Source organism: Talpa occidentalis, unplaced genomic scaffold, assembly GCF_014898055.3.
Source record: "Talpa occidentalis isolate TD23 unplaced genomic scaffold, MPIMG_talOcc4v2.1, whole genome shotgun sequence".
In the NCBI taxonomy this organism is placed as follows: domain Eukaryota; kingdom Metazoa; phylum Chordata; class Mammalia; order Eulipotyphla; family Talpidae; genus Talpa; species Talpa occidentalis.
Genome location: NW_026555331.1, coordinates 15,447,731 through 15,475,381, shown reverse-complemented (window position 1 = coordinate 15,475,381; position 27,651 = coordinate 15,447,731). Strand labels below are relative to the sequence as shown.

The window sequence follows — 27,651 nt, the reverse complement described above, 5'->3', positions numbered from 1 at the left end:
ATTTTGCTCCACTTCCAATGATTCTTTACGGCTCCCTGCCCATCATGGCTTCCATTTGTGCCTACTTCCTCCCGGAGACCCGGAATCTACCTCTTCCAGACACCATAATGGAAGTCGAGAGACGGTGAGCATTCCACTTACTTTTGACAAACAGGTTTCAAATGTAGTATAGTGATGCAGCAATGAATCCAAATTATATATATATTTCATATATTTGAAATTTTCTTTATAGTAAATCCAATAGTCAATATTTAACACTACATAAAATGACACTGGCAAAGATACCCTAATACACACACATACGCCTACCTACATATGCATATATATAATGACATTGCATTTTATTTTAACTATATTAATGAACCTTATATTGAAAATAAAACTTAAGAGTTTTGGAAGTACAATTGTGTAAGGGGCATAAAAGCAGGGCACAATGAATATTGATAAGATTAAGAAACATCAACAAATGTCTTCCTCTAAATTTACCTGTGGATTCAGAATGACACTGATAAGTTCATTGGCTAGTCACAGGGCAGTTCCTAGATGAAGAAGTATGAAGAGGCTTTTCTTCAGATAGGTGGAGCTTTGAATTTCTGCTGGTGGGCCCCTCCCCCCTAGGTCACTCCCCATACACCCCTGCATTCGCAGACCCCTGACTCTAGCTCACCTGGTGCTCAAGGTTAGTTGCATCTGTTTTGCTCAGCCTGGGTCATGTGTTGATAAGCACTCTGCTCTCTGTGAAAGCAAACTTCAAAGTGAAAGTTAGGTTTTCTATCTTTTCCATTTGTGCTTTTGGACCTGAAAGCAGTTTAACCGTTTAGCTGGGGCTTCCCTGATAATGTCATTCTTCTACTTGCTCAGGCCATACAGCCTCGCCATCTTCCTCTGCCCTGCTTTTTCCTCATTGCCCCATGAAATCAGTGAAGGAATAAATTTAGCTGAATATCCAATCATATTAAAAACAACACTTCTTGATCCCTGAAAAACCTAAGTCAATTAATATCATGCACCAAGGACCTCTCTTGCAGCTGGGGTTCTCTGAACAAACACTCAGGCTGAATTTGGGCTGAAAAATGATCTTTACCCGTGAATGGAAGTGGCAGAAACAGAATTGAGAAGAGGGTCTGATGTCACAAAATTCACAATTTCTTTCAGTAAATTAATATTTCTTCTTATTCTGCCATGGTGGAAAAAATGGCTTGGATTTATGGATTGATTATTGGCAAAAGACAAGGTCTGTGAACTCTGTGGCTGGCACATCCTTGGATCTTATTAATCCCCTCTGAAGACACATATGGTTCATCTTTTCCTACTTTGCAAGTCCATGCCTATAGACTTTGTATTCCTTATTCCAGCATATTCTTTGGCATTGTTTGTCCTTAGGGTTTCAATTTCTATCCTCTGCACAACTTATTGAAATTCCCTCATGTGTACATGTGGTTGATCCATGCCATTACCTGAGGATGCTGATTTTTTCAGTGTGTACATCTAATGAGATTGGTGAACAACTACTATGTGAAGTACAAATAAATCATGTTGCTGTTAGGTTGAAACTCATCCCTCTATGATAACACAACTCTATCTTTTTGTTCATTTCTTTTTGGAGACAGATATTATAGGAAATATGGCTGCAGAGAACCACAAAGGAATGATCTTCTAGAACATACAGAGTGCTAAAGAAGAACGGCACTGCTTCAATAAAGAGGACCACTGAAACTGTTCACATGCAGATTCTTAAAAGCATCAACCAAGATACTTTTCTCTTCCATTCTTAACTCAAATATCAAATTTTAATGTCTGGGTAGAATATTTAGAATTTTGTCCTATTTATCACCTAGTAAAAATAAAATTGAGTTGAATATGAAAAACAAAGTCCCAACTCATTGTTAGCCACATGTTGATTGTGAATCTTCACAATTCAGGGATTCACTTTTTCCCACATCTCTTAAATCACTTAAGCCGGATAGTGGAGTCTTCTTTTCCTGTCTTACAGGGCTGTAAATATTTATTAATGAGCTATTTTATCCAGAAAATTATTTGATCTTTTATATAATTTCTTATACACACTACCCATAGATTCTATTAGGGTTTGAGACTCACAAGCCTAGAGTTAGCAAAGCTATTGAGATTTTTTTTCTCTTTTTTTTTTGACATTCCAATGTTGTATGTAAATTTCTGTTTTAAAAGCATGATTAGACATTTCTCCAATGTAATCTATAGTTATTTTGGTATATTTTTCATAAGTATACTTTATGAGATTAAGAAAGATTTAAATAATATGCCTCAATCAATGAAAAATTCTCTACACTAAGGCCTCTCTGGTGGCACAGGCGGTTGAGCGTTGCACTGTGAAGCTCTCTGCAGCCTCTGCAGGGCGGGTTTGATCCCTGCCGCCCCGGCGAGAATCCCACATGGCGTGGCAGACCTCTCCTGTCTCGCCTGCTGCTCCTCTAAGCAGTGTGTTTCGTCAGTCTGCCTGTTCTGTTCCCCACTCTGTCTCTGGTGAGTTTTCTCACCCTCCCGCCCATCTGGCCTGTACCCCAGCTCTTGTATAAATAAAATAAATCTTTAAAAAAAAATTCCCTACACTAGAAATAACTTCTAAAAAGTACAATTAATGGAAGACACTAATATATGAAAATATATTAGTGAAATATATGAAAACATGCAAGATATTTTGGGGAAATTATGAAACTATTAAGTGGTATTAAAGAATAACTATATAGATGGTATAACACGGTGATTTATTATATAAGCTAGTACTGAGGAGTACAAATGTTCTATAAATCCAATGCAATGCTTATGGTTGTTTCTAAGAGAAAGATTCTTGAGTGGCAAGGAAGCAATGGAGTGAGCCTGACAGGCAGGTGAGGAGGGTCAGTCGAAGTGGGGGCAATTAGTTGCTATTTATTTATATTCCTCCTGTCTCCTTTGATTCCAATCCAACATGCTGAGTAGTTAGGACTTATCATTCTAATAATACAGAAACTAATCACTGAGTCCCAGCAAGAAAAAAACAAGATATGTGTCCTACATCCTACAGCGCCAAATAAGACACGAGAACTTAAGGATCCCAAGCAGGTGCACTTCCTCTTTACAGAAAGGAGGCGGTGAAAAAAGACACCATCTGCCTACTTCTGTCTGTCAAGCTTTCTTTTCTCTTCCTGGTTCCTCCTGTGATGACTCTCCACTGCCTGGGCTGACACAAAGGACAGAGATTCCTGTAGAAATCACCCAGAAAAGGGGAAGCACAATGGTTAGGATCTTATTTCTGGTCTAGAGAGAGTGCCAATTCCAAATCTGCCACAGTTAATATTTTACCCCCATGACCATGACGACCAACACAGTGCCTGCCTGAAAATGTTTTTCTCTTTTTACATTTCTTAAGCCTTTTAATTTTGTTAAATATTTTTAATTGAAATAACATTGTATTATTACAGAATATAAGTTAAAGATGACTTTGCTGCTAAAAAGGGGGGGAATTAAAAGCCATTTTATACAAACTGACCTAATGTCCCATCTGACCCTCGGAGGAAGTGGAACCTGAGGGTCCCCCACTGTGTGGGCTTCTGTTCTCACGGATGGCTCAGTTTCACCTCAGTTGTTCGGCTATGCTGCTGCTGTTCTCTCAGTCACTATCATTTCTAAGTGGGGAAACTGAGATTTCTGAGAAAACTTGTCCAAGAAAATAAAATTAGAAAATGGAAAAGTGGGAGATTCATTGAATTTCTGAGTTAATAATTAAATATTTGACTTGTCAAAATAAAACTGAAGTGAACCCACACAGTAAATGGGACATCATGCACCAGTGGGTTTGCTAGAATGTTGGGCAAAGGGAGTTTGAACATCTTTTTAATGTCTCACCATGTACCACTTCTCTTAAATCCCCTGGGATTACAGGCAGACTCGAAAACAAAGAGCCTCAAATGCCAGTGAAAGAAACTCAATATTCACATGGGAAACTCAGACACAGGGAAGGATGATGACTGAAAGCAATTAATGAGTCAAGGCAATGGACCATTCAGGGCAATTAATGTACACGTAATTCAAATCTAAATCTGAATTATCTTCTAATACCAACTTCAGTTCATAATGCTTTATTTCCCATCACAGGATGCAACTTCACATTTTCAGACATTCTAAATTTTTGTACGTAACAGAATGCAGTCATGGATTTTTCTTTCTTTAGGAGCAGTGAGGAAGACACATAATATTAGCAGGCAGACCAAGGGGTACCCCAGGATCCCCAAACTTGCATGCTTAAAAAGATTCTGCCATCTGCCTCATAAAGACAAAACATACTCTTAGTGAGAAAGGTCTTTACTAGAATTAATGTGCACAGAGCGAGGATAATAATTTACCACTGAAACACCAACAGTTATACATCCCCTCCTGAGTAAATGTCCAACAAAACAGGGTTGGCCTGAAGTGGGGTTGCTGGGACCTGAAATTTTGCCACAAGTCTAAGGCACCTTCTGGCAGAGAACCATACAAAAAGGAGCAGGAAGGACCAGGCAAGTCTGGGATGAAAGGAGCAAAATCAAAATATAAGTCAAGGTAAAGGCTGCCATTGTCAGCATCTGCATGTATCTCTCACCTACTTGGAAGAGTCCAAGTGTCTCCACGTGTCTTGACTTGTGCCTCTTCCAAGTCCCCCATGTCCCTGCACAAGCCCCAAGCGACAAGCAAGCAGACCCGTCTTCTCCTTGTGTCTCTCTCTGATTTTCTCCAAGTGTCTTCCCTTCTGTATCTCTTCTGTGTCCAAGAATCCCCCTCTGTCCAGCTCCACCCTCATTTAGTTGGGCAGGGAGCATAGAGCCTCCATTTTTTATGGGGATGCCTTTGTGACAATAGCAGCCCCTTCATCATCCTAGTGATCATATGCAATAACTTTCTTATGATTATCCTCAACTCAAAATGTACATCTCTGATGACAACCATGGAATATGAATCAAAATACTTCTTAGACACCTAGTATTTAACTTACAATTTTTAGCAGATCTGTCCCGGCTACCTTTAAGAAAAACTTTTATTGCATTAATTTGTTTTCCTTTTTTGATGAGGAACCTGATCTCCAGTATTTGATAACACCATAAATTTCAAGTGTACAATATGATTTTTCACTAATGCATATATTTTGGCATCACTTACTTAACAGATACGTGAACATTTATCAAAGGTCCTTGAAATTGTGTTATTTGGCATTATGGGAAGTTATGCCTAATTCTTCCATTCTGTGAGCATATTGGGTCTCCTTAGCTGCCAGTCGTTTCCAAGAGATCTTTGCCTTTTCTTTTCTGGTTCCCTTCTTCATAAACCTGTTTATGGACTCAAAGAAGCAAAACGTAAGCACACGTGTGGCCATATGGATCCAGGAAAAACTCAAGAATATTAGGTTTGAATTGTGCTATAAAACAGTTTATACCACTCTTACACATGCATTCGGTCTCTTCAATGTCTTTCTGAGGAAGGAGCACCAAATTAGCATTTTTCTTGTAAGTGTTCTGCTTCCCACTCTGTCTCTGATGAATCCTCTCACCCCGATACCTCTGGCCTATACCCCAATTCTTGTTTTCATAAATAAATAAAAATAAATCTTTAAAAAAATATATTATGTCATCCCTGTTTGCTTAGAGCACTGACATACGATGGATGCAGAACAAAATGAGGCTCTGAGACTTCCTGGTCTTGCTCAAGCCATGCAGTTCCTTAGAAGCAGATATACCATTAAATCCAACGAGTCTTTTTACTTCTAATTCTGTGCTCATTTTCTGAAAACCGTAAAATTACTATTTCCTACTCAGTTGGGACCACTAGTCCATAAGAGAGGAGGCTATTAAACAAAAAATATTAGTTTCATCTTTACATGAAAACTGAGATTGAAAGTTAGCACTCTGGCTGGAAGCGTCTGTCTGGCTGCAAACTCTGTCTGCCCAAACTTTACCCTTTGTCTCAGCACTGTCTCAGCACTGAGGACACCGGCTTCTTCTTCATAGCACATTCTTAAAGAAGTTCTCTATAATTTTTAACAAAATTAACTTACTTTTCAGTGGTGTGTTTATGTCATCCAAAGTGACTGATGTCCTCTAAGCTACAAAAGCTAAAGTGAGAGCATAGACTAGGACAAAATGCACCCATCTTATATCAAGCAGGGATGAAATAATATATATATATATATTTTAAAGATTTATTTTTATTTATTTATGCATACAAGAATTGGGGTATAGGCCAGAGATATAGGGGTGAGAGGATTCATCAGAGACTGAGCGGGGAGCAGAACAGGTGGATTTGCTGAGATACACTGCTGAGGGGAGCAGCAGATAAGACATGAGAGGTCTGCTGCGCCATGTGGGTCAGTTCCCTGGCCAGGAAACAGAACTCATGCCACAGTGGCTGGTGATAGCTTGATAGCACTGAGACTTTAACCCCTACACCACCAGGGAGGCCCTGCAATAATATTTTTTGGAAACATGGATAATTTGAGATGATAATGGCACACTACACACACATAGTGTACATAGAATAAATTTTATCTTAAGGAAAAACTTGGTATTTTGCTTTGGTAATAACCAAGCAAGATGAGAATTTTGTAGGTTCTATATTCATGTCCTTACATATATTGCACATGCAATTTTCTTATATATAAACTTAGCTATATATAAACATAACCAGATATTCCTTTTTCAATTATTAACCTATTAAACCATATGTAATAAATGTTAGGGAATTGTTATTATAGTAATGCTAAGTTGTCTCATAATTATACAAACTAGCTTCAGACAAAAGGGCTACAATTGCTCTTACCTCTTCTCCAAGTCCATGATGGTATCAGGAAGTGGAAGATTAAAGGTCTCAGGCAGAATGTAAATGCATATAAGGGCTATTATGGGGGCAAATCCATAAAGAATCATGGGCAAATGTACGAAATATCTTCTAGTTAAAAGGACTAGAGCAGATAATGCTGCTGCTAGTCTGGTAACAGATCCATAAATGCCAGTTAGAGTTGTCCTTCAAAGAAAGAAGACATTTCTTTAAAAAATTTGAACCTGTGATTTCTATCCTTTCTTCAAGTTCAAGCCCATCTACACCATTGCAAGTAGGTAGAATCTACTTAGACTACCCAGGTCCAACATATGCTATTTCTTCCCTGAATTCCATTATTCCATTACACTGACCACCCCCTAACAGATTCTGTGCCATGCATTATTTTTGTTTTAGACATAACTATTATTTTCACAGCCATGCTGCAAAGAATTTGAAGGTTTTTTCTTTATACAGAATATCCAGCCTATATAGGGTTTTCAGTTTTCTATAAAGTGGAAAAAACACATTAATTCAAAGTTGACATAATACAATATTGGGGTTGCCTGATAAAATACAGGTAAATTAAATTTGAAGTTCAGATAAGTAACAAATAATATTTCAGTGTAAGTATGCACCATGCAATATTTGTTTACTTATTTGTCCATTTATGCTTTAAAACATGCTATTGGGAATTTACATTTAACCAGATGTCCTGGAAGAGTATACACCAAATTTCAAGGTTATAAAGAAGTGTTAAGGATTCCATACTATTTGACTAAGAGAACATTTTTATCTAGAGATTGAGAATTCTAAAGGAAGGTATTTCACAGGATGCAAAATAAAAGCAGCTTTTTCAACTATTTTAATCAAATGTACAGTTGATGCTATCATAACACCTAACTTTCTAATAGAAAACTGTGTAATACAACCATTTCACATATATTTTTTTCATGTGATCTCCAAAAAAAATTCCCACTATAAAATGGATGTATTTAATGTTCTTTATTTTATAAATGAGAAAATGGAACCTCAAAAGGGTTGAGGAAACTGGTCAAGAATATAATCCCTCAAGAATAAAGCAATGACAATATCCAATGTTAATTTTTCCCGGTAAATCCAATGTATTTTACTTTCATCATATTTTTTTCTATAGATAATATGTAACATGCTGGGAATTTCAGTAAGTTGTCTTTAAGGAATAAAATCTTCTAAACTATGTAAAAAATTTCTTAAAAGATTTTATCTCTTGGGCCTCCCCAGTGGCGCAGCTGTTGAGCGCTGAGTTGCAAAGCTGCCTGCAGCCTCTGCAGCGCCAGTTCGATCCCCAGCTGCTCCCCGGCCACCGGAGGAGGGTCCCACATGGCACATAAACCTCTCCTGCCGCCCACTGCTCCCCTCAGCGGTGTACTTTGGTCCTTCTGCCTGCTCTGCTCCCCGCTCTGGCTCTGGTGAATTCTCTCACCCTCCACGCTTCTGACTATACCCAGTGCTTGTACAAATAAATAAATAAATCTTTTTTTAAAAAAAAAAAAAAAGATGTTATCTCACAAGAATCATGAAGTGGCAATTGACAATTATAAGTTTTATCTTCAAAGGCCAGAGTACTTGGTAACAATAATAGAATAATTCATAGTGGTTAACAAAACATTGTAGCATTAATAGGAAAATTATTCCAAAAGTAATAAGTGAAATAAGTATTTTTCTATATTTTCTCTCATGTGCCTGAAATTCTGCCATTACAGAGATGTATAAAATTATAAAATAAAAAACACAAGTTTCCTTATTTAAGATATAACTAATTAAGAAAATATCTTCCTTAAGTAATATTGAGAATGCACTAGTGTAAAGCACTGAGGCTTGGTACATAAACATAATGACTAAGTTTCTATATGGAAGAGGAAGTACTGAACATGAATGTTAGATGCAGGCCCATAGCTTATGCCTGTATGTAACTCTAATTATATGTCATCACATTTTTATCCATTCTTTAAGGTTCACCATTATGCCTTTCCAGATGTGAGTAAAGTATCTGCAGTGAAATGTATGGTTTTTTTCCCTAATTTGCACATAGGCATACTTGAAACTCCAAAGAGATTATGAAACAAAACATAGGTCAATTACTGTTAAAAGACTGAGGAAATAGGATAGGACTCCAGCCTGAAATCTCTAGGTCACTTGATGATTAGAAATATAGTAAAGCAGAGGGATGGGAGATTATTGCAGAGTAATTTGTCAGCAAAATATTTCTGTCAAGGACTATTTATTTTTTTAAATTTATTTTTTATTTTTTTATTTTATATATTATACATCATTTTTCTTTTTTTTTTTTTTAAATATTAAATTTTATTTTTATATTCCCCCATACAATTGCAAACGCCCCATTCTGACCCCAATCCTTCCCTCCCGCCCCCCACCCCCAAAAAGTGTCTCTGGTTCATAGTTTTTTGTTGATTTTGATTTTCACTTTCTTATATTCATTTTCCTGGTCCCTTATTTAAGTTTTCTTGATTCCTGCTATGAGTGAGACCATCCGGTATTTTTCTTTTTCTTTTTGGCTTATTTCGCTGAGCATGATCCCTTCCAGCGCCATCCATGTTGCTGCAAATTGCATGTGTTTATCTTTTTTGAATGCTGAGTAATATTCCATGGTATATATGTACCACATCTTCTTGATCCAGTCATCTATTTTTGGGCATTTGGGTTGTTTCCAAAGCTTAGCTATTGTAAACAGTGCTGCTATAAACATAGGAATGCAGGTGCTCTTTGGAATTGATGTTTCTGTGTCCTTTGGGTAAATACCTAGGAGTGGAATTGCTGGATCCTATGGAAGCTCTATGTTTAGTAGGTCCAGAAATCTCCACACAGCTCTCCATAGTGATTGGACCAGTTTGCACTCCCACCAACAGTGCACAAGAGTTCCTTTTTCTCCACATCCTCGCCAACATTTGTTGTTGCTAGTTTTTTTATTTTTTTTTTTTTTTATTTTTTTTTTTTTTATAGAGGCATGCTTTATTTATTTGTTTTGCTGGTTTCTTTGTTTGTTTTGTTTATACATGCACTGGGTACAGTCAGAAGCGCGGGAGGGCGAGAGAATTCACCAGAGCCAGAGCGGGGAGCAGAGCAGGCAGAAGGACCGAAGTACACTGCTGAGGGGAGCAGCGGGCGGCAGGAGAGGTCCGCGCGCCATGTGGGACCCTCCTCCGGTGGCCGGGGAGCAGCCGGGGATCGAACCGGCGCCACAGAGGCCGCGCGCAGCCTCGCAACCCAGCGCTCAACCGCTGCGCCACCGGGGAGGCCCTGTTGCTAGTTTTTTTAATATGTGCCATTCTCACTGGTGTGAGATGGTATCTCATGGTAGTTTTGATTTGCATTTCCCTGATTACAAGTGATGTTGAACATTTTTTCATATGTCTGTTGGCCATTTGCATTTCCTCTTCAGAGAAGTTTCTTTTAGCTCTTCTGCCCATTTTTTGACTGGATTATTTTCTTTGTTGTTGCTGAGTCTCATCAGCTCTTTGCAGATTTTTTTTTTTTTTTTTTTTTTTTTTTTTTTTTTTTTTTTTTTTAGACTTTATTTTTTTATTTTTTTTTTAAAGATTTATTTTTATTTATTTATACAAGCACTGGGTACAGTCAGAAGCGCGGGAGGGTGAGAGAATTCACCAGAGCCAGAGCGGGGAGCAGAGCAGGCAGAAGGACCGAAGCACACTGCTGAGGGGAGCAGCGGGCAGCAGGAGAGGTCTGCGCGCCATGTGGGACCCTCCTCCGGTGGCTGGGGAGCAGCCGGGGATCGAACCGGTGCTGCAGAGGCCGCGGGCAGCTTCGCAACCCAGCGCTCAACCACTGCGCCACCAGGGAGGCCCTCTTTGCAGATTTTTGTGATCAGTCCTTTATCATTAGTGTTGGGTGCAAAAATGTTCTCCCAGTTGGTGGGGTTTCTCTTTGTTTTTGTTATTGTCTCTTTTGCTGTGCAGAAGCTCTTTAATTTGATGTAGTCCCAGCTGTTTATCTTTCTCTTCACTATCACTGCTTTGGGTGATGTGTCTGTAAAGATGTCTTTGCTGTGCAAATCCCGTAGTGTTTCGCCTATATTTCCTTCTATGTATTTTATGGTTTCAGGTCTTATGTCTAGTTCTTTAATCCATTTTGAGTTGATTTTTGTGTATGGTGTGAGGTAGTGGTCAAGCTTCATTCTTTTGCATGTAGCGACCCATTTTTCCCAGCACCATTTATTGAACAAACTTTCTTTGCTCCAATGCATAGTCTTTGCTCCTTTGTCAAAGATTAGTTGACCATAAATCTGTGGGTTTATTTCTGGATTTTCTATTCGATTCCATTGGTCTGTATGTCTGTTCTTGTTCCAATACCATGCAGTTTTGATGATTATGGCTTTGTAGTATAGTTTGAAGTCTGGGAGTGTGATGCCTCCATTTCCTTCTTTTTTTTTCAGTAGAGCTTTGGCTATTCGGGGTTTTTGGTGATTCCATATGAATTTCATCAATAATTGTTCTATTTCTTTGAAGAATGCCATTGAGATTTTGATTGGAATAGCATTGAATCTGTATATTGCTTTTGGTAGGATGGCCATTTTAATAATGTTTATTCTTCCAATCCATGAGCAGGGGATGTCTTTCTATTTCTTTGTGTCTTCTTCTATTTCTTTTAACAGAGTTTTATAGTTTTCTTTGTATAGGTCCTTTACCTCTTTTGTTAGATTTATTCCCAAATATTTGATTTTTTTTTGTTTCGATAATAAAAGGGGTGGTTTTTTTGATTTCTTCTTCTTCAGATTTATTGTTTGTGTATAGGAAGGCTACTGACTTTTGCGTGTTGATTTTGTATCCTGCCACTTTACTGAATTGATTGATGAGTTGAATTAGTTTTTCTGTGGAGATTTTGGGGTTCTCTATGTATATTATCATATCATCTGCAAATAGTGATAGTTTGACTTCTTCTTTTCCTATTTGGATTCCTTGGATGTCTTTCTCTTGTCTTATTGCCCTGGCTAGGACTTCCAGTATTATATTGAAAAGCAATGGTGAGAGTGGACATCCTTGTCTTGTTCCAGATCTTAATGGAATTGCTTTCAGCTTTTCACCATTGAGAATGATACTGGCTGTTGGCTTGTCATAGATGGCCTTTATGATGTTGAGGTATGTTCCTTGTATCCCAAGAATTTCAAGGGCTTTTATCATGAATGGGTGTTGCACTTTGTCGAAAGCTTTCTCAGCATCTATTGATATTATCATATGGTTTTTATATTTCTTTTTGTTGATGTGTTGGATAACGTTGATTGATTTTCGGATGTTAAACCATCCTTGTGCCCCTGGAATGAATCCAACTTGGTCATGGTGAATTATCTTATGGATACATTGTTGGATTCTGATAGCTAAAATTTTATTGAGGATTTTTGCATCAGTGTTCATTAGGGAGATTGGCCTATAGTTTTCCTTTTTTGTGTTGTCCTTATTCGGTTTTGGTATTAGTGTAATATTGGCTTCATAGAACGTGTTTGGTATTGTCCCTTCCTTCTCAATTTTTTGGAAGAGTTTGTGAAGGATAGGCACTAATTCGTCTCTGAATGTTTGGTAGAATTCATTTGTAAATCCATCAGGTCCTGGGCTTTTGTTTTTGGGGAGGTTTTTAATTACCATTTCAATTTCGCTGCTTGTAATTGGTCTGTTTAGGTGTTCTATTTCTTCTTTATCTAGCTTTGGGTGATTGTAGAGTTGTAGGAATTTGTCCATCTCCTCTAGATTGTTGAACTTGTTTCCATATAACTGTTCATAGTAGTTACTGATTATTCTTTTGATTTCTGCTGTGTCCGTTGTGATTTCTCCTCTTTCATTGATGATTCTGTGTATTTGTGCTTTCTCCCTTTTTTCCTTTGTGAGCCTGGCTAGGGGTTTGTCTATTTTATTTATTTTTTCAAAGAACCAGCTCTTGGTTTCATTGATCTTTTGGATTGTTTTTTTAGTTTCAATTTCATTTATTTCTGCTTTGGTTTTTATTATTTCTTTTCTTCTACTGGTTCTGGGGTTTTTTTGTTGTTCTTTTTCTAGATCTTTGAGCTTCGAGATTAGGTTGTTTCTTTGCGTCTTTCTTGTTCTTGATGTGAGCTTCTATTGCTATATTATTTTCCTCTTATTACTGCTTTTGCTTTAGGATATTTTAGGATGTTGGTGTCTCCTTGTCATTCAATTCAAAGAATTTTTAATTTCTTCTTTGATCTCCTCGTTAGTCCAGTGGTCTTCCAGTAGTGTGGCTTTTAATCTCCATGAGGTAGGATAGTTCCTTGCCTTCTTTTTATGATTTATTTCTAGTTTGATGCCTTCGTGGTCAGAAAAGATGGTTGGTATGATTTCAATCTTGGTGTATCTGTTGATGTTTGTCTTGTGCCCCAGTATGTGATCGATCCTGGAGAATGATCCGTGTGCGCTTGAGAAAAATGTGTATTCCGTTTTTTTTGGGTTTAGTGTTCTATAGATGTCTGTTAAGCCCAAATGCTCTAGGTCCTTATTTAGAGCTTTAGTTTCTTTACTTATTTTTTGTCTTGTTGATCTATCCATTGTTGATAGTGGTGTGTTGAAGTCTCCCACTACATATGTGTTTTCTCTGATGTCTGTTTTCAGAGAGGACAACAGTTGTCTGATATATTTTGGTGCTCTTTCGTTTGGTGAGTATATGTTAATGAGTGTTATTTCTTCTTGAAGTATTGTCCCCTTAATCATAATGTAGTGACCATTGGGGTCTCTTTTTATTTTTTGAGTTTGAAGTCTGTTTTATCTGATATAAGTATAGCTGTTCCTGCTTTCTTTTTTGGCCCATTTGCTTGTAGGATTGTTTTCCATCCTTTGACTTTGAGCCTATTTTTATCTTTTGTAGCTAAATGTGTTTCCTGGAGACAGCAAAAGGTTGGGTTTTGTTTCTTAATCCAGGCTGCAACTCTGTGTCTTTTTATTGAAGAGTTTAGTCCATTTACATTTAGAGTTAATATTGATATGTTAGCATCTGTATTTGCCATTATGTTTGTCTTTCCTTTGATTTTATTTATTTATTCTTTTAATAACTTTTTTTTTTTTTTTGGTCTTCTTTCGTTGTTATTCGTCCCTCTGAGGTTCTGGCTTTAGGATTCCTTGTAGTATTTTTTGGAGTGGGGGTTTAGTCGCAATGAAATTCCGGAGTTTCTCTTTGTCTGGGAAGGTCCATATTCTTTCTTCATGGAGGAAAGAGAGCTTTGCGGGATAGAGTATTCTTGGTTGGCATCTGTTTTCTTGGAGTCTGTTGACTATGTCCCTCCACTCTCTCCTTGCCCGTAGTGTTTCTTCAGAGAAGTCTGATGTCAGCCTGATTGGTTTTCCTTTGAATGTTATCTGTTTCTTCCCTCTTGTCAGCTTCATTATTTTTTCCTTGTCCTGGATTCTTGGGAGCTTTACTATTATGTGTCTTGCTGTGTTTTTTTTTCCTTCGTCGTGGAAGTTTGGTGTTCTTCTTGCTTCTTGTATATCAATTTTCAGCTCCTTCTTCTCATTTGGGAAGTTCTCTTCAATTATATCCATGAATATTTTCTCTGTTCCTACATCTCTCTCCTCTCCTTCTGGAATTCCTATAACTCTTATATTTCCTTTCCTCATGGAGTCAGATAGTTCCCGAAGTCTTTCTTCATTCTTTTTCCTTCGTACTTCTCTTTCCTTTTCTGTTTTGGTTCTTTTTATTTCTGTGTCTTCAAGATTACTTATTCGTTCTTCCATTTCATCTATTCTGCTTTCATTGCTTTTCCCAGAGTTCTTTAGTTCCTCCATTAATTCTTTGATCTCCTGCATTTCTCTTACTTCCCTCTTTAGGGACTCAATTTCCTTCTTCTGATCTATCACTTTTTTAATCATGGCAATTTTAAATTCTCTTTCTGGAAGGCTCAGAAGTTCTTCCAAGTTGCTGTCGTTGCAATCTGGGGAGTGGTTTTCTTTTTGTGGTGTGCTTCTTTCCTGAGGAGTTGTTAGGTTGCGTGTGGTTCTTCTACTCCCTACTGTCTGTTTTCTAATTTGTCGTATGCGTTGGGACACTGTGTTGCTCGGACTGACTGACATCTTGGGTGAACTTCTCCGCTCCCCTCTGGCTCTTCCAGGAGCCATCTCTGTCTTCTGGGGGAGCTTTCTGCTGGTTTTAGGCAGTTTTTACTGAAGAAATGTCCCTGTTCTCAAATGGCGAAGCGGGATGCAGTCCCTGCGCCTCCGGTTTCAGGCACACTCTTCTGCGCACCCGGTCTGCCCCGGACGTGGGTGCCTGCTCCCTCTGTGGGCTCAGACTGCTGGTCGGAAGGGGCCTGGCGTGGAATAACTTCCCGGCTGGCCACTGGGTCCTCCAGAAACCTTCTGCCCTTTTCAAGCAGTCTTAAGAAATGTCCGGCAGCCCGGGCTGTGTGCGCGTCTCCCGGGGTCTTTGTTCTTCTCTAATGGCGCCCGGAGCTGTTCGCTCACCGCCGCGGCGGATCCTGCAGGGTTCGCCTCAGCTCCCGTTCATGGGTGTGGTGGCTGCAATAGTCCCTTTCCACTCACAGTCCCGCTTGCTGCTTCGTTTGTTCTTGTGGGCCGTTTTGGTTTGTTGTTTCCTCCTCTCTGCCGGTCGGAGAGTGCCACCTCTCCATTTTTCATTTTTGTACAGTGCAAGGACTGTTAAAATGCTGGACATTCATTTCTGAAAATTTGTTCATGTAGCTTTTACAGTTAATGTTATTTTACTCGTTTAAATTTCTTAGAGGTGCCTCCCTGGTGGCCTAGGGGTTAAGTCTCAGTGCTATCACCACTAAAGCCTGAGCTTGATCCCCAGCCTGGGAGCTAACCTACATATGCCACAGCAGACCTCCTCTATCTCACCTGCTGCTCCCCTCAGCAGTGTATTTCAGTAAATCCACCTATTCTGTTCCCCACTCTGTCTCTGGTGAATCCTCTCACTCCCCCCCCCCCGCACCTCTGGTCTACACCCCAGTTCTCTGCAAAAAAAGAATAAAAATAAAAATAAATTTCCTAGAATCTTCTAGCAGAATTCAACAAATATTCTCAGGCTGAACCACTTAAAGAGTCTTGTCTTACCTGAGTGGTGTTGGTGAGAGTTCATTTATGAAGGCTAAAATTATCATGTTGAAGGTTGAAAAGGATGATTTCCCCAGGAGAAAAATAATAAGGCGCAAAATGGGCATCTCTGTCGATAACATTTTAAGAGCAAAAATTGCGATTAAGTCAAAATTCATTCATTCATTCATTCATTTTACAAATATTTCCTAATAATTTATCATTGGGAAATTATCTGGAATAAAATTTTGCTTAAGTCGAGGTTAAAACCAAAAGCGATATTAACTCTTACAATAGAGGGAATATAATTTAAATCATTATTAGGATTATAAATAAATAAATAAATAAAACCAAGAAACTAAAAAGGGGTATGGAAAACATGAAAAACAAAACAAAACAACAAAAAGCAATTCCAGAGTTTACAAATGCTACAGCGCATACACTGAAAAGACCATGGGAGGAGGTGAGATTATCATTAACAGGAACAAAGGCAACAGAGTAGAAACTGGAAACCAAAGGGTTTGTTCTATGAAATCAAGAGTTACAGAAGAGCCACTCTGCTGTCTGAGAGTCAGTGGTCCCGTACAAACACACCCAAGTCAAAGAAGACAGGAGTACTTTGACTTTCATGTACTTCTTGCTCAGCAAGTTCAAGACTGGCTTCCATTGGTCAAGTTAGTTGAAAGAGGTGCTGAAGAGATTAAGAGCTAGGAATGCAGAGATTAGGCTCATGTTGACAGCAACACAAAGGAAGGGTAGGTAATGTACATAAAGACAAGAAATGTTCAGAACCTTCTTATAAGGAAAGCAGAGACTAAAGTCACCAGAGAAAATGAGCAGGGCTGACAATCAATTTATGTAAAGATATTTAACCATAATGCACATGAGTTAAATGTACAATTAAAATTGGAAATTCACCAACATAGCTAATAATTTGTAAGGATTGACAATACCAAGGTTTGGCAATAGTAGCCAGGGCTGGTCCATTACCCAAAGATAATGTTACTCTAATTAGTACAAATTCTTTCCAAAGTACCTACAGACACTAAACATGAACTCCCTGTGGTCCAGGAGCCTCTGTTCATGACAGTAACTTCCAAAATGAAGACAGATATGCCAAAGTATGTGCACAAGAATGTTTCTTCCAGCTGTTATTTACAAAACTGGAAATTACACAAACAGTCCACCTTCATTGGGTTATATCAATAAATCATAGCATGGCTTAAAAAATACAATCAAGTTATGAAAATTTAAAAAATGCTGCTAAAAGGAAATGAATTCATAATGCTTGAATCCAGTTTATGGACTGGCTAGTTAAATCAATATTTTAGACATTATGAACGTGACTACTTTTAGAAAATTGATGGGTAGCAACTGTAAGAGCAAATTATTAGAAGAGTAAGAATATAAATATAGGGGATCAGGCTTATGCCTGACACAGTGAGCCTAAAAAATATTAAAGACAAAGAGAAGCTCTTAAATCAACTGCAGGGAAAAGAAGAAACACAGACAAAGGAAAACTAATCAGGCTAGTGGCAAACATAAAATAATAACATGTCAGAAGACATTGGAAATAAACCAAGATAATGAGAAATAATAATTACCGGTCTTTAATTATATTTACTGCCAAGTTATCTACTAAAAAGAGATTTATATTCACATAAACCAAAATTTAGAAACTTTAATAATAATAGACCTTCATTACAAAAGAGCAAAAGATTTTTTTTTTAAGATTCAAGGAGAACAGGAGCAAAGAACAAATAACATTTAGCAAATTTAAAGCAAATGCAGATTGGGTAAAAGAACATCATTATAGGAATATCTAAATTATAGGGTTTAATAGAAAAGAAATCAACAGCTACATATAAGCAAGAACTCTTGAGTGGTGCAATTGCATTAAATTATCTTAGGCCTTATATTACTATGTATTTGAAGAATAAAGTGAATGATGTGTGCTTGATAAAATTTCAGGAGTAACATCTAAAATAAAAATTTTTAACTACAGGATACAATTAAAAATTCACTAAAAATAGAAGTGGAATACCACTATATAAGCAAATAAATATAAAATCATTGATGTGAAAAAAATAAAAAGTCCTAATACTGCTAATTGTCATACTTTAAATAGATAAAATTCAAGAAAGACAGATCATCAGATTTACAAAACATTTTCAGCTATAAGCTATTAATGTACCCAGCTAAAATGAAAAGATTTTAAAAGTTTGACTATAAAGAACTAGAAATGTAATTGACAAATGCCGGTTAAAAGGGAAATGAACCCCTTTCTCTTTCCAGTTCCCATTCCAAAGAAGGCACATATATAACATATCACCTATTAAATTTGACCTACATTTGACCTACAAGGTACCAAGATTTTAAAACTAGACTCCAGTGCTCTTTTTGGTGTGAGCTGAGTCTGAATTCTATTCTAAAAAAAATTTGGGAAATTCCTATTTATAAAGAACACATTCCTTTTAAGAATCTTAACAATGAAAAAATCTCACCTTTGGACACAAACACACTGGCTATAAGGATGCTTCCAGACAGAAGGAGGAAAAGCGCTAATGAAGGACGACGCTTGATACGTCTTAGTATATAAAATGTAAGGCATTTGTTGGGCAGGTCTACTGCTCCTAGTAGAAACTGCGTCAGAAACATATCCATCCCCAAATTCTGAACATCCAGCAGGAGGCCGTAATTGCCCAAAAAGGTTGAAAATCTGTAAGAGAAAGTTCATAGAGAGGCCAGGCATTCAATAAACTCAGTGATGAAATGTTTTAGTGTGTGTTGTGTGTCGTGTGTGTGTGTGTGTGTGTGTAAATATGTAGATGAATTTAGGGTCTTTGGTTCCTTCAAACATAAAATTAAAATCAATATATTTCAAGTATGAAATAGAGACATTTAAGATACAAACAACACTAGTGGGAAATATATGAATATAGGAGTGATGACAAAGTATCAATAAATTCAGCTAGGGGTTAAATTACTAAAACCAATATGCATCTGGTCTACTGATGTAACTGAGGTTAAATTTTGTATATGAGCATTTCATGAGCCTTGGTAAAGACTGAGATCATTTTATTCTCAAAAGCAGCAGGACAGATGCTTTATTGCATAACTTCATAGACAATTGCCTAGATTTTTACATACCTTGAAAATATTGACTTACAGCATTGATGAAAATTTTATTTTTAATTTTTAAAATCACATAAAAATAAGTCCTCTGTATTGTGGGTAATTTTTTCTTTTGAAACTTTGACAATGAAAATCAGTATAACAGACTGATACACATGAGCACTATCTGTGTAAGCAGATATATGACTTCAAAATTAATATTAAAGTTATATTCTATAACAACAAGGTTTTTATGGTAAAAATTTTTTAATTCATGTTTATAAATTTCTCCTCAAGTATAAATTTCTCTGTTATTTTAAGTTCTTATTATGTTGCCTTACACATAGAAATATCCATTAAACCTATATGAATATTTGCAAGGCAACATAATCTATGTGTCTTTAAGAAAGTCGTGAGTTTTCCTGCTTTCATTTTCCTCATCTGCAAAACTGTACAGAAATAAAACATATCTCATATGCAGAAAATATATTTTCAATATAATTGTTTTATATATATTTATAGATCCTCTCCAATGCACCTAGTACTTAATACACATTTTCTCATGTAATCATTCAGTCTTTGTCAAATTCAAAAATAAATTTTTATGTATTTGAGCCCAAATATTATGCTTTTAAATTTCAGGCTACATTGTCTTCAAATTTAAAAGAATTGATCAATTTGTCAGTAAACCAGTTTTCTCTTCCACACTATTTAGTGGATTCTTGTTGTGGTCTGATCTGCTCTTTCATTTTGTTATTTCCCTCATTCAGTGCCTATATGTCAAGGTCTTTTCAATAAAAGGAAGATATCAGGCATTCCCCCAAAGGCTTACCTTGGCCCTGGAACTGCTGAATGTGTGTTAGAAGATGAAAGCAAGCTACTTACAGTAAAAAGGACAAGCAAAACATTGTCCTGTATATCACAGGATTAGTAATGACATCCTTTATTCTAATACGGTTTTTGATTGTTTTCAGTTCTTCCTTCATTGCAGATGTCAAAATCTTAAAAAGTAAAGCAAAAATGCTAAAAATATCTATACTTAACAAAAAGGACCTTTATTTCCCAAAATATTTCTTACCTGCCACCAGTCTACTATAGGACCAAACCCCAAAGACGAGGATTCTCTTTACCCCAAACCAGAGATCTTGAGCCTGAGCCTTCACCCCTCCCCCACTCTCAAACCAAGCCTTGGGGCCACACAGAAGTGGGAGCTGCAGCTCATTGGTGGTGGTGAGGAATGTGACCAAGATATGCTAATTGCTTTTCCCTTACCTCAGCTGTCAGACTTTGTGCAACATCTTTTTTTCCATTGATAAAGGCAATTCTGCGGAGTTCTTTTAACGCCTGTTCTGTTTTTCCAGTTAAAATGAGCCAGGGGACAGACTCTGAGATCCAACTGTTTGAAAGGAGACAGATGTGTTTTTTGTAGGGAGATGTCATGGAAAGTAATAATCTTTGTAACAGATATAATCCCTTCTATTTAGAAAGAGCACTCGGGTTAAATCAATCCTCTACTTACTCTTCGACCCCACTGCCATACCCTTTTTTTAACTATGCTCTATAAAACCAAAAAAAAAAAAAAAAAATATGATTATGATTTCTGATTAAGGAATAAAGAGTCCCTGACTCAAAAATTAAATGTTTTTCTCCTCCTCCTCCACTATCTTCTTTTAGAAATTATTGTTATTTCTATATGTGTCTCTAATTTGGGATTTATAATTGTTAAGAGTAAATCTTTGTATGGAACTTTTAAATATTAGCAAAATTTTAATTAACTTTATGTAACACCCAGTATATTATACCTGAGAACATTTAATGAAAGTTGCCTAACATATCAAAAAAATTAGCAACAACAAATGTTGGCGAGGTTGTGGTGAAAAAGGAACTGTCTTACATTGCTGGTGGGAGTTCAAACCGGTCCAATCATTATGGAAAGCTGTCTGGAGTTTCCTCAGTCTACTAAAAATGGACCTACCATACGACCCAGCAATTCCACTCCTAGGGATCTACCCAAAGGACACAAAAACATTGATTCAAAAGAACACCTGTACCCCTATGTTTATTGCCAGCACTATTTACAATAGGTAAAACCTGGAAACAACCCAAATGCTCAAAAATAGATGACTAGAAACCAGGGAACTCTAAAAAAAATTAAAAAAATCAATCAATCTGCAAATAAATAAATAAATAAATAAAAAACTGCCTAAATATATAAATAAGTGTTTTGGGACCAGTTGTTTTGTTTGTTTGTTTTCTCTCCCTAAATAGGAATCACAGAAGAAAACATCTTAAATCAACACTTTGCTATTGGGTCTCATTAAGAGTCAAACTGCAGAACTATCTCAGCAACTAAGAGGGGGGTAAAGTTACTGTGAAAAATTTAAGCCACCAATTCATTAAATTTTATAAATTTATTAAAAAGCTCATCCTTCCTAGAACATTTTTTTCTTCAGATGTTTAATAGTCTCCCTCACTATTATACTTAGAAATGTCCCTACAGGCAAGAACCAATGACAAAACATTCCTCAATAGAGAAAGATTTGCTATATCATAATCATTAGGGTAAAATGATTCAAGACTATAAAGAACTCCACATACCAGAAAAAGAAAAACAAAATAATGTAGGGCACAGTAATGACTAATTGTAGCATGTGCCAATCTCGGAAAATATAAGCCAATCCACCAAGTAATGCCTGCCCAACATTCACAGATAGTCCAAAGGCCGTCACGATTTTGGGCTGCCATTTTAATGAGGTTCCTTCTAAAACTAAGGAAAATTCAAGATATTCAACACCATTTAAGAGAGATGTCTTGAACAATGTAATACAAAATATGAGTACAGATTGAGTTGAACTTACGAAGTACCAAGATGTTGATCTGAACTGTGCCCAGGCAGGCACACAACAGGAATTTCAAAATACAGAAAATGGAGAAGACAGGGGTAAAAGCACAGCCGATGCCCAGGATTCCACAGGCCAGACAACAAAAGAGTAATAGTGGCTTCCGTCCAAATCTATGGTAAGAGCAGTTAACTTAGTTTAAAAAAAAAAAAAAAAAGGTATCTATATGTCACTAGAAATTCCAGAACATCCAAAACTCAGAGTTCAAATATACATAGACCAGTCACTCACGTAGGGTGACATTAGAAATAGCCATTGACCCAAGATGTTTCTACTTAAATATAGGAGTAGAAGCATCACTCCACACCTCTAAATACAGAATTCATACTATATGATTGTAAGACAAAGTTAATGGTAAATTTTTATTTATTTATTTCTTTATTTTAGATTAATTTATTTATTTATACAAACATTGGGTACAGTCAGAAGCGCAGGAGGGTGAGAGAATTCACCAGAGCCAGAGCGGGGAGCAGAGCAGGCAGAAGGACCGAAGTACACTGCTGAGGGGAGCAGCGGGCCGCAGGAGAGGTCTGCGCGCCATGCGGGACCCTCCTCTGGTGGCCGGGGAGCAGCCGGGGATTGAACCGGCGCCGCAGAGGCTGCAATCCAGCGCTCAACCACTGCGCCACCAGGGAGGCCCAATGGTAAATTTTTTAAGGCAGAAAACACAAAGATATAGGTGATACCACATGATATTCCATTCAATCTAAGACAAAGCATTAAATGTCACAGAGTAATCCACCATGGTCTATGTCCAAAAGAACTTTCTTTATCTAGATTCTAGTTTTAAAATCTATTTTTTTAAGAGCAAGGTACAAAATTTCAACTTACTGTTTCATCTGATTCCCAGCTCAAATATATAGGGAACTGACTTTAGGAAAGAAGGGAAAGACTGTTCAGTCCTTTCAGAAAACAAAATGTTCATTTCCAAAGAGTGAATTCAGAGGAATCTTTTACAGAAAATTAACCAAATACAATTTTAGACATATAAGATTTTTAGGACTTTATTCTTCAATGAGAGATCACTTTGGTATTGCCTGTCCCCCGGGCAGCAATATCCCCAGACATGATACCATAAGCAAGTAATCTTCCGCAGCTATGAATGATCTCCTTCTCCAGCTGCTAATATGTTTATTCTATGTTTTGCCATTAATAAAAACAATAGCAGTATAATTTGTTTGGAACCCTTACTAAACAAAGGCTCTGCCCTAACTTCTTATGTGCAATTTATATAAAGGGTAAGGAAGTTATGAATAGTTGAAGTTTATTATCTCCATTTTACAAGTGAAAATAATCAGATGTTGGAAGTGTATGAAGCTGAGTCTCGGCTTCCAGCTGTGCCGAATGGCAAGTCCCCAACATTTTTGCATTTATAAAACCAAGGAGTATCACTGAATTCTTTATGGATTTGTTATTTTGTCCATCTTAAGATCTTAAAGGTTTTCTTTAAATGTCAAGAGCCATGTAAATAATTATCTGTCTGCCTGTTTGCCTATTTTTGACCATTTCTCAGATTCTATTTTTCTGGCCTCTTGCCATTAAAGTCAGTGTCATCCAAGTTTCAATGTGGTTCATATGCACTGGATATTTTCATCCTTGTCAATATCATACTAACCTTTTTATTTAAATCTACTTTATTCTTAATCTGGAGCTTTTCTCAGCTCTCTCTCTCTCTAGTCTTTGTGGAGAATTTCTCTTCCAGAGGCTTTACAATACTTAGCTCCTTAACTTCACCTCTCACGATCACTTTTTATAAACATATTCCCCAATCACATTTGCTATTCAAATGTGTTCTTAAACACTTTACTCTTCCTACTTTCGTTTTTACATCTGCTGTCCTATCTGGAAATTCTAAATTCTTTACAGGTCAATTTAAGTTTAAGTCCTCTTGGAAACTTGCTCTATTGACTACAGTCTTCAAAATGTCCTCATTTCCTTGAACCACGTCTGCCAGCATTTGACTTCTGCCCGTTGCATATTTAGGTTGTCTTTAATATGCATAATTTCCTATGCAAATATCTCCACATTCTTTGATATTCACTTAGGTTTACAGATAGCCCCTGTTCAGAAGGTAAAACTTACCTGTCAGAAAGGACACCACAAAGAAGAACACCTACAAGAAACCCTGTCATGAAGATGGACTGAACAATGAGTTTCAGTGACTTCAAATCACACACTAAGTCCCACTGAAAAAGAATGAATAGAAAGCAGAGCTTAATCACTTAAAAAGAGATAAATATAACTAGCTACTAGACTGATTTACATAATGAGAAGGAATATAAAAATCACTTTTTCATATAGACTATGCCATCATACTAAAATGTGGGAATACATATTGGTCAAGACTATACATAATATCCACGTTACAATAAAAATTGAAATCTCAATGAGAAAAAAACAAAAAAGTAATTTGAGTCTATCAAGATAATAATTTGAATGAATATGAAGTTTATTGTCCTTTTATTTCACTATACAGGTTACTCTTCCCTGACCATTCAGTCAGTAGCAAAAATTTTCTTCTTTAATGCCATGAGATTTGATTCAGTATTCTGAACATATTAAAAAAGGTCTAATTTGGAATGAAATAATTCTTGATAATACAACCAGGTACAGATGGGTTTTCATTTTTTTTTTTAATTGAAGAGAACTAAAGTACTCAGTGAAAAAACTCAGCATAGAACACATAACCTTCAGGAGACCCTGTAGAGAAGATACATATAAGAAGATATATGTATTTTTATTTTTTGCATATAAGAACTGGTACAGCCAGAGGTTCTGGGGGGAGGGAGGGGTGACAGGATTCACCAGAGACAGAGTGGGGAACAGAACAGTTGGATCTACCAAAATACTCTTTTAAGGGGAGCAGGGGACAAGACAGGAGATGTCTGCTCCACATACGTGGGTTAGCTCCTGGCTGGGGTTTGAACTCAGGTCCTATCAGTGATAGTGCTGAGAACTTAACCCCTAAGCCACCAGGAGACCCTGTAGAGAAAATTTAATAATGGTTTCCTTACAGAAGTTTCTTTATAAAGTAAAACTTATGGGCTGGGTTGGAGATAAGTAGAAATATTGGAGAAAATTACTTAGATAAATTGCATTTCCAACAAGGCTTTTACAACCCTCTCTGTCCCAAGCTGAGCTCCATGTTGGATATGGCTGGTGATAGTGAATGCAGAGAAAGTCTAAAACAAGCCCAGGAGTAGAACAAGATCTCATAAAGACTATATGCTCCAGTTGTCCTTAAACAGGAAATGAACCAATTGACAGGATTATTTTGAAAGTTTCTTTGCACATTTTCTTCTAAAATATTGTATGTCCTATACACACTTAAAACCAAATTTTAAAGCTTATGCAAAATTATACACAAATACAAAATTAATATAAAACATGTTAAGAGTTGAAACCCAAGCCTACCAATCACTTTACCATAATATTTTTAAGAAAATGTCTGAAAACTCATCGCAAAAATTTTATAAAAAGTTTAAAACAGGACCCCCCTGGTGAGCAGGGGTTAAGTCTCAGCACTATCAAACTGTCACCAGCCACTGCTGCATGGGTTCAATATCTATCCAGGGAGCTAAACCACATGGTGCAACAGACCTCTCTGTCTGTCCTGCTGCTCTGCTCAGCAGTTTATTTCAGTGGATCCACTTTTTCTGCTCCCCAAAACTTTTCTGTAGATGCATTAGGAATGTCTCTTCCTTTTTTGAATTAACATTTTATAATAATTAAATTCCACATAGGAGGAATTTATTGGTGCATTTTTGGTGTATTTTGGTGTATTTTTGGTGTATTTATTGGTGTATTTTTAAGATAATACAGAAATAATACAGAAATGAATAATATGAATAATACAGAAATGAAATACAGACATGAATGTATGCCAGCTATAGTTCTAATTAATTATGCATCTATAAAGGAGGGACTTAGCTTCTCTTAATCTCAGCTTTCCCTTTTCCACCTTTCTTGAAGATATACTTCATTATAGCTGGCATAATTTATAATACTTAACATGGCCTGGCATAGGACCAAAACCCTAAAGCTAACTTTTACTGAACTCTTCTATATGATAAAAATTTTCAAGTATTTTATACATGTTGTTCATTCAATCTTTATTCCATTGGGTACATTATAGGTGTTCTTAATAATTATGCTAGAATACACTGAAATTGCCCTAGGAAATCAAGGTATAAGGTAAGTTTACCTTAAAAATTAATAAACTAAGGCATAAAGTTACTAAGCTGTGAGTGACACTTAATATCTTAACCAAAACATTATGAGACATCATTCTTAATCATGTCAAACACATTCAATTAAAAGTTTTACAGGAGATTGTTCCCATTCTCTTTTTAAATAGATGAAAATGGAGTTCCATAAAGTATAAGTCAAAAAAATAAGGATATAGTTCTTGACTTTGAGCCCATATCTATCTGTAGATATAGATCTATATAGAGATATATATATCTAGAGTCTAAATTATTTTGCATTATTAGAGCATGTATCAATGTGTTTTGGGTAACACATTGTATTTGGATTTATTATAAGTGACAATGACAGAATTAAATAAATGAAGAGATAGCTAGAGCAATCTAGAGGAGAGAAGGTGGGATGCATGACAGATATTAAAGTAATTCATGACATTTTAAATTTTATATAGCTCTATCTATCATATCTCTTTACAAACAATAATGAAAGCTAAAACCCTACCATGAGACCAGAATTTCATATATTCAAAAATTCTATTCAAATGCTATATTACATTATTTTTCCCTAGAATTTTCTTCCATTTATTTTTTTTATTTAGCTTGGAATATTTTATGCAGTGAAAATGGGGCCTTGCATCTCACGAAAGCACATCACAGATCAATGCTCAGTTAATCGATTACCTCAGTAATGATGGAGGAAGTGAAAACACTCTGGTCATAAACCCACCCATCCAGGCAGGTCTCTGTCTCCAGCTTAGCGTCACTCATCACTGACACATTGGCATCTAGGAGCTCCCAGTGTGTCTGGCGGAACCGACGGCACTGTTCTGGCTTCTGGTTTGGGTCCATTGGAATGGAGACCCTCAGCAGGGCTTCCGCTGACAGGTTCATTGCGATGCTGGCTTTAAAGGTGGAGTTGTCAATGAGCTGGACATAGCAGCGGTGAGCAGGAATGGCTGCTGAAAAGTTCTCAATGAGCTCATTAGAGGGTGTCAAGAGATTTACCAATACACAGAGGACAATATTCAAAATCTGAAACCTCCCACAGTCACCTACATGTTGCAGGAGTTCACTAAATGCCATGCTTAGGGTGGAGTATCTGTTGTAGAATAAAGTTCTCTAAAAGAGAAATGGCAACTTACAAAAATCTTCATCAACTGGTTAAGAGGAAGTGTTCCTAAATTATATGGTAGAAAGAAAAAATAGAAGCATTTAGGCATTGCTATTAAATAGCAAAGTAAACATTCCCTATCTTCCTAATAAAGTTCACTTCAAGAGGACAATATGATCCATTTCATAATTACAGACATTTTATAGAAGAAATGTCCCAAAGGCAGACATTCTAACTGAATTGATGCCACTGCTAATAATCACAGTTAATCTTCAGTGCAATATATTATTTGTTACTACATGTTGCAGGACAGCCCCAAGGACATGGTTTAGGTGAAAATATTTATTCCTACTCTCTTGAAACTACATATACATACATTTTCATATGTGCAATATATATACATACATATAGTGTTTATAATACAGAAATTATATAAATACAATCACACA

The 27,651-nt window shown here is 36.8% G+C and overlaps 1 protein-coding gene across 1 annotated transcript; it reads right to left on the bottom strand.

Moving 5' to 3' along the window:
* Positions 1-5,168: 5,168 nt before the first annotated feature.
* LOC119249396 (solute carrier family 22 member 22-like) lies at positions 5,169-27,174 on the bottom strand. Its single transcript, XM_037516708.1, has 8 exons — positions 26,773-27,174; positions 23,969-24,072; positions 20,259-20,382; positions 20,065-20,075; positions 18,377-18,591; positions 15,894-16,002; positions 6,805-7,008; positions 5,169-5,318 (listed from the first exon to the last, which is right to left on the bottom strand). Exons 1-8 carry the CDS (start codon positions 27,172-27,174, stop codon positions 5,195-5,197), a joined length of 1,293 nt encoding a protein of 430 aa, XP_037372605.1. The 3' UTR covers positions 5,169-5,194.
* Between the last annotated feature and the right edge of the window lie 477 nt (positions 27,175-27,651).

What these genes read in the sequence shown, in the direction of transcription:
- LOC119249396 (XM_037516708.1), bottom strand. Translation starts at nt 27,174, where the DNA reads ATGGCATTTAGTGAACTCCTGCAACATGTAGGTGACTGTGGGAGGTTT. An exon ending in CTTCCTCCATCATTACTGAG is followed by an intron (nt 24,073 to 26,772) that starts GTAATCGATTAA and finishes ATTCTTTTTCAG; the next exon opens with TGGGACTTAGTGTGTGATTT. An exon ending in CTCTCACCAACACCACTCAG is followed by an intron (nt 7,009 to 15,893) that starts GTAAGACAAGAC and finishes CTTTCTTTGAAG; the next exon opens with GACAACTCTAACTGGCATTT.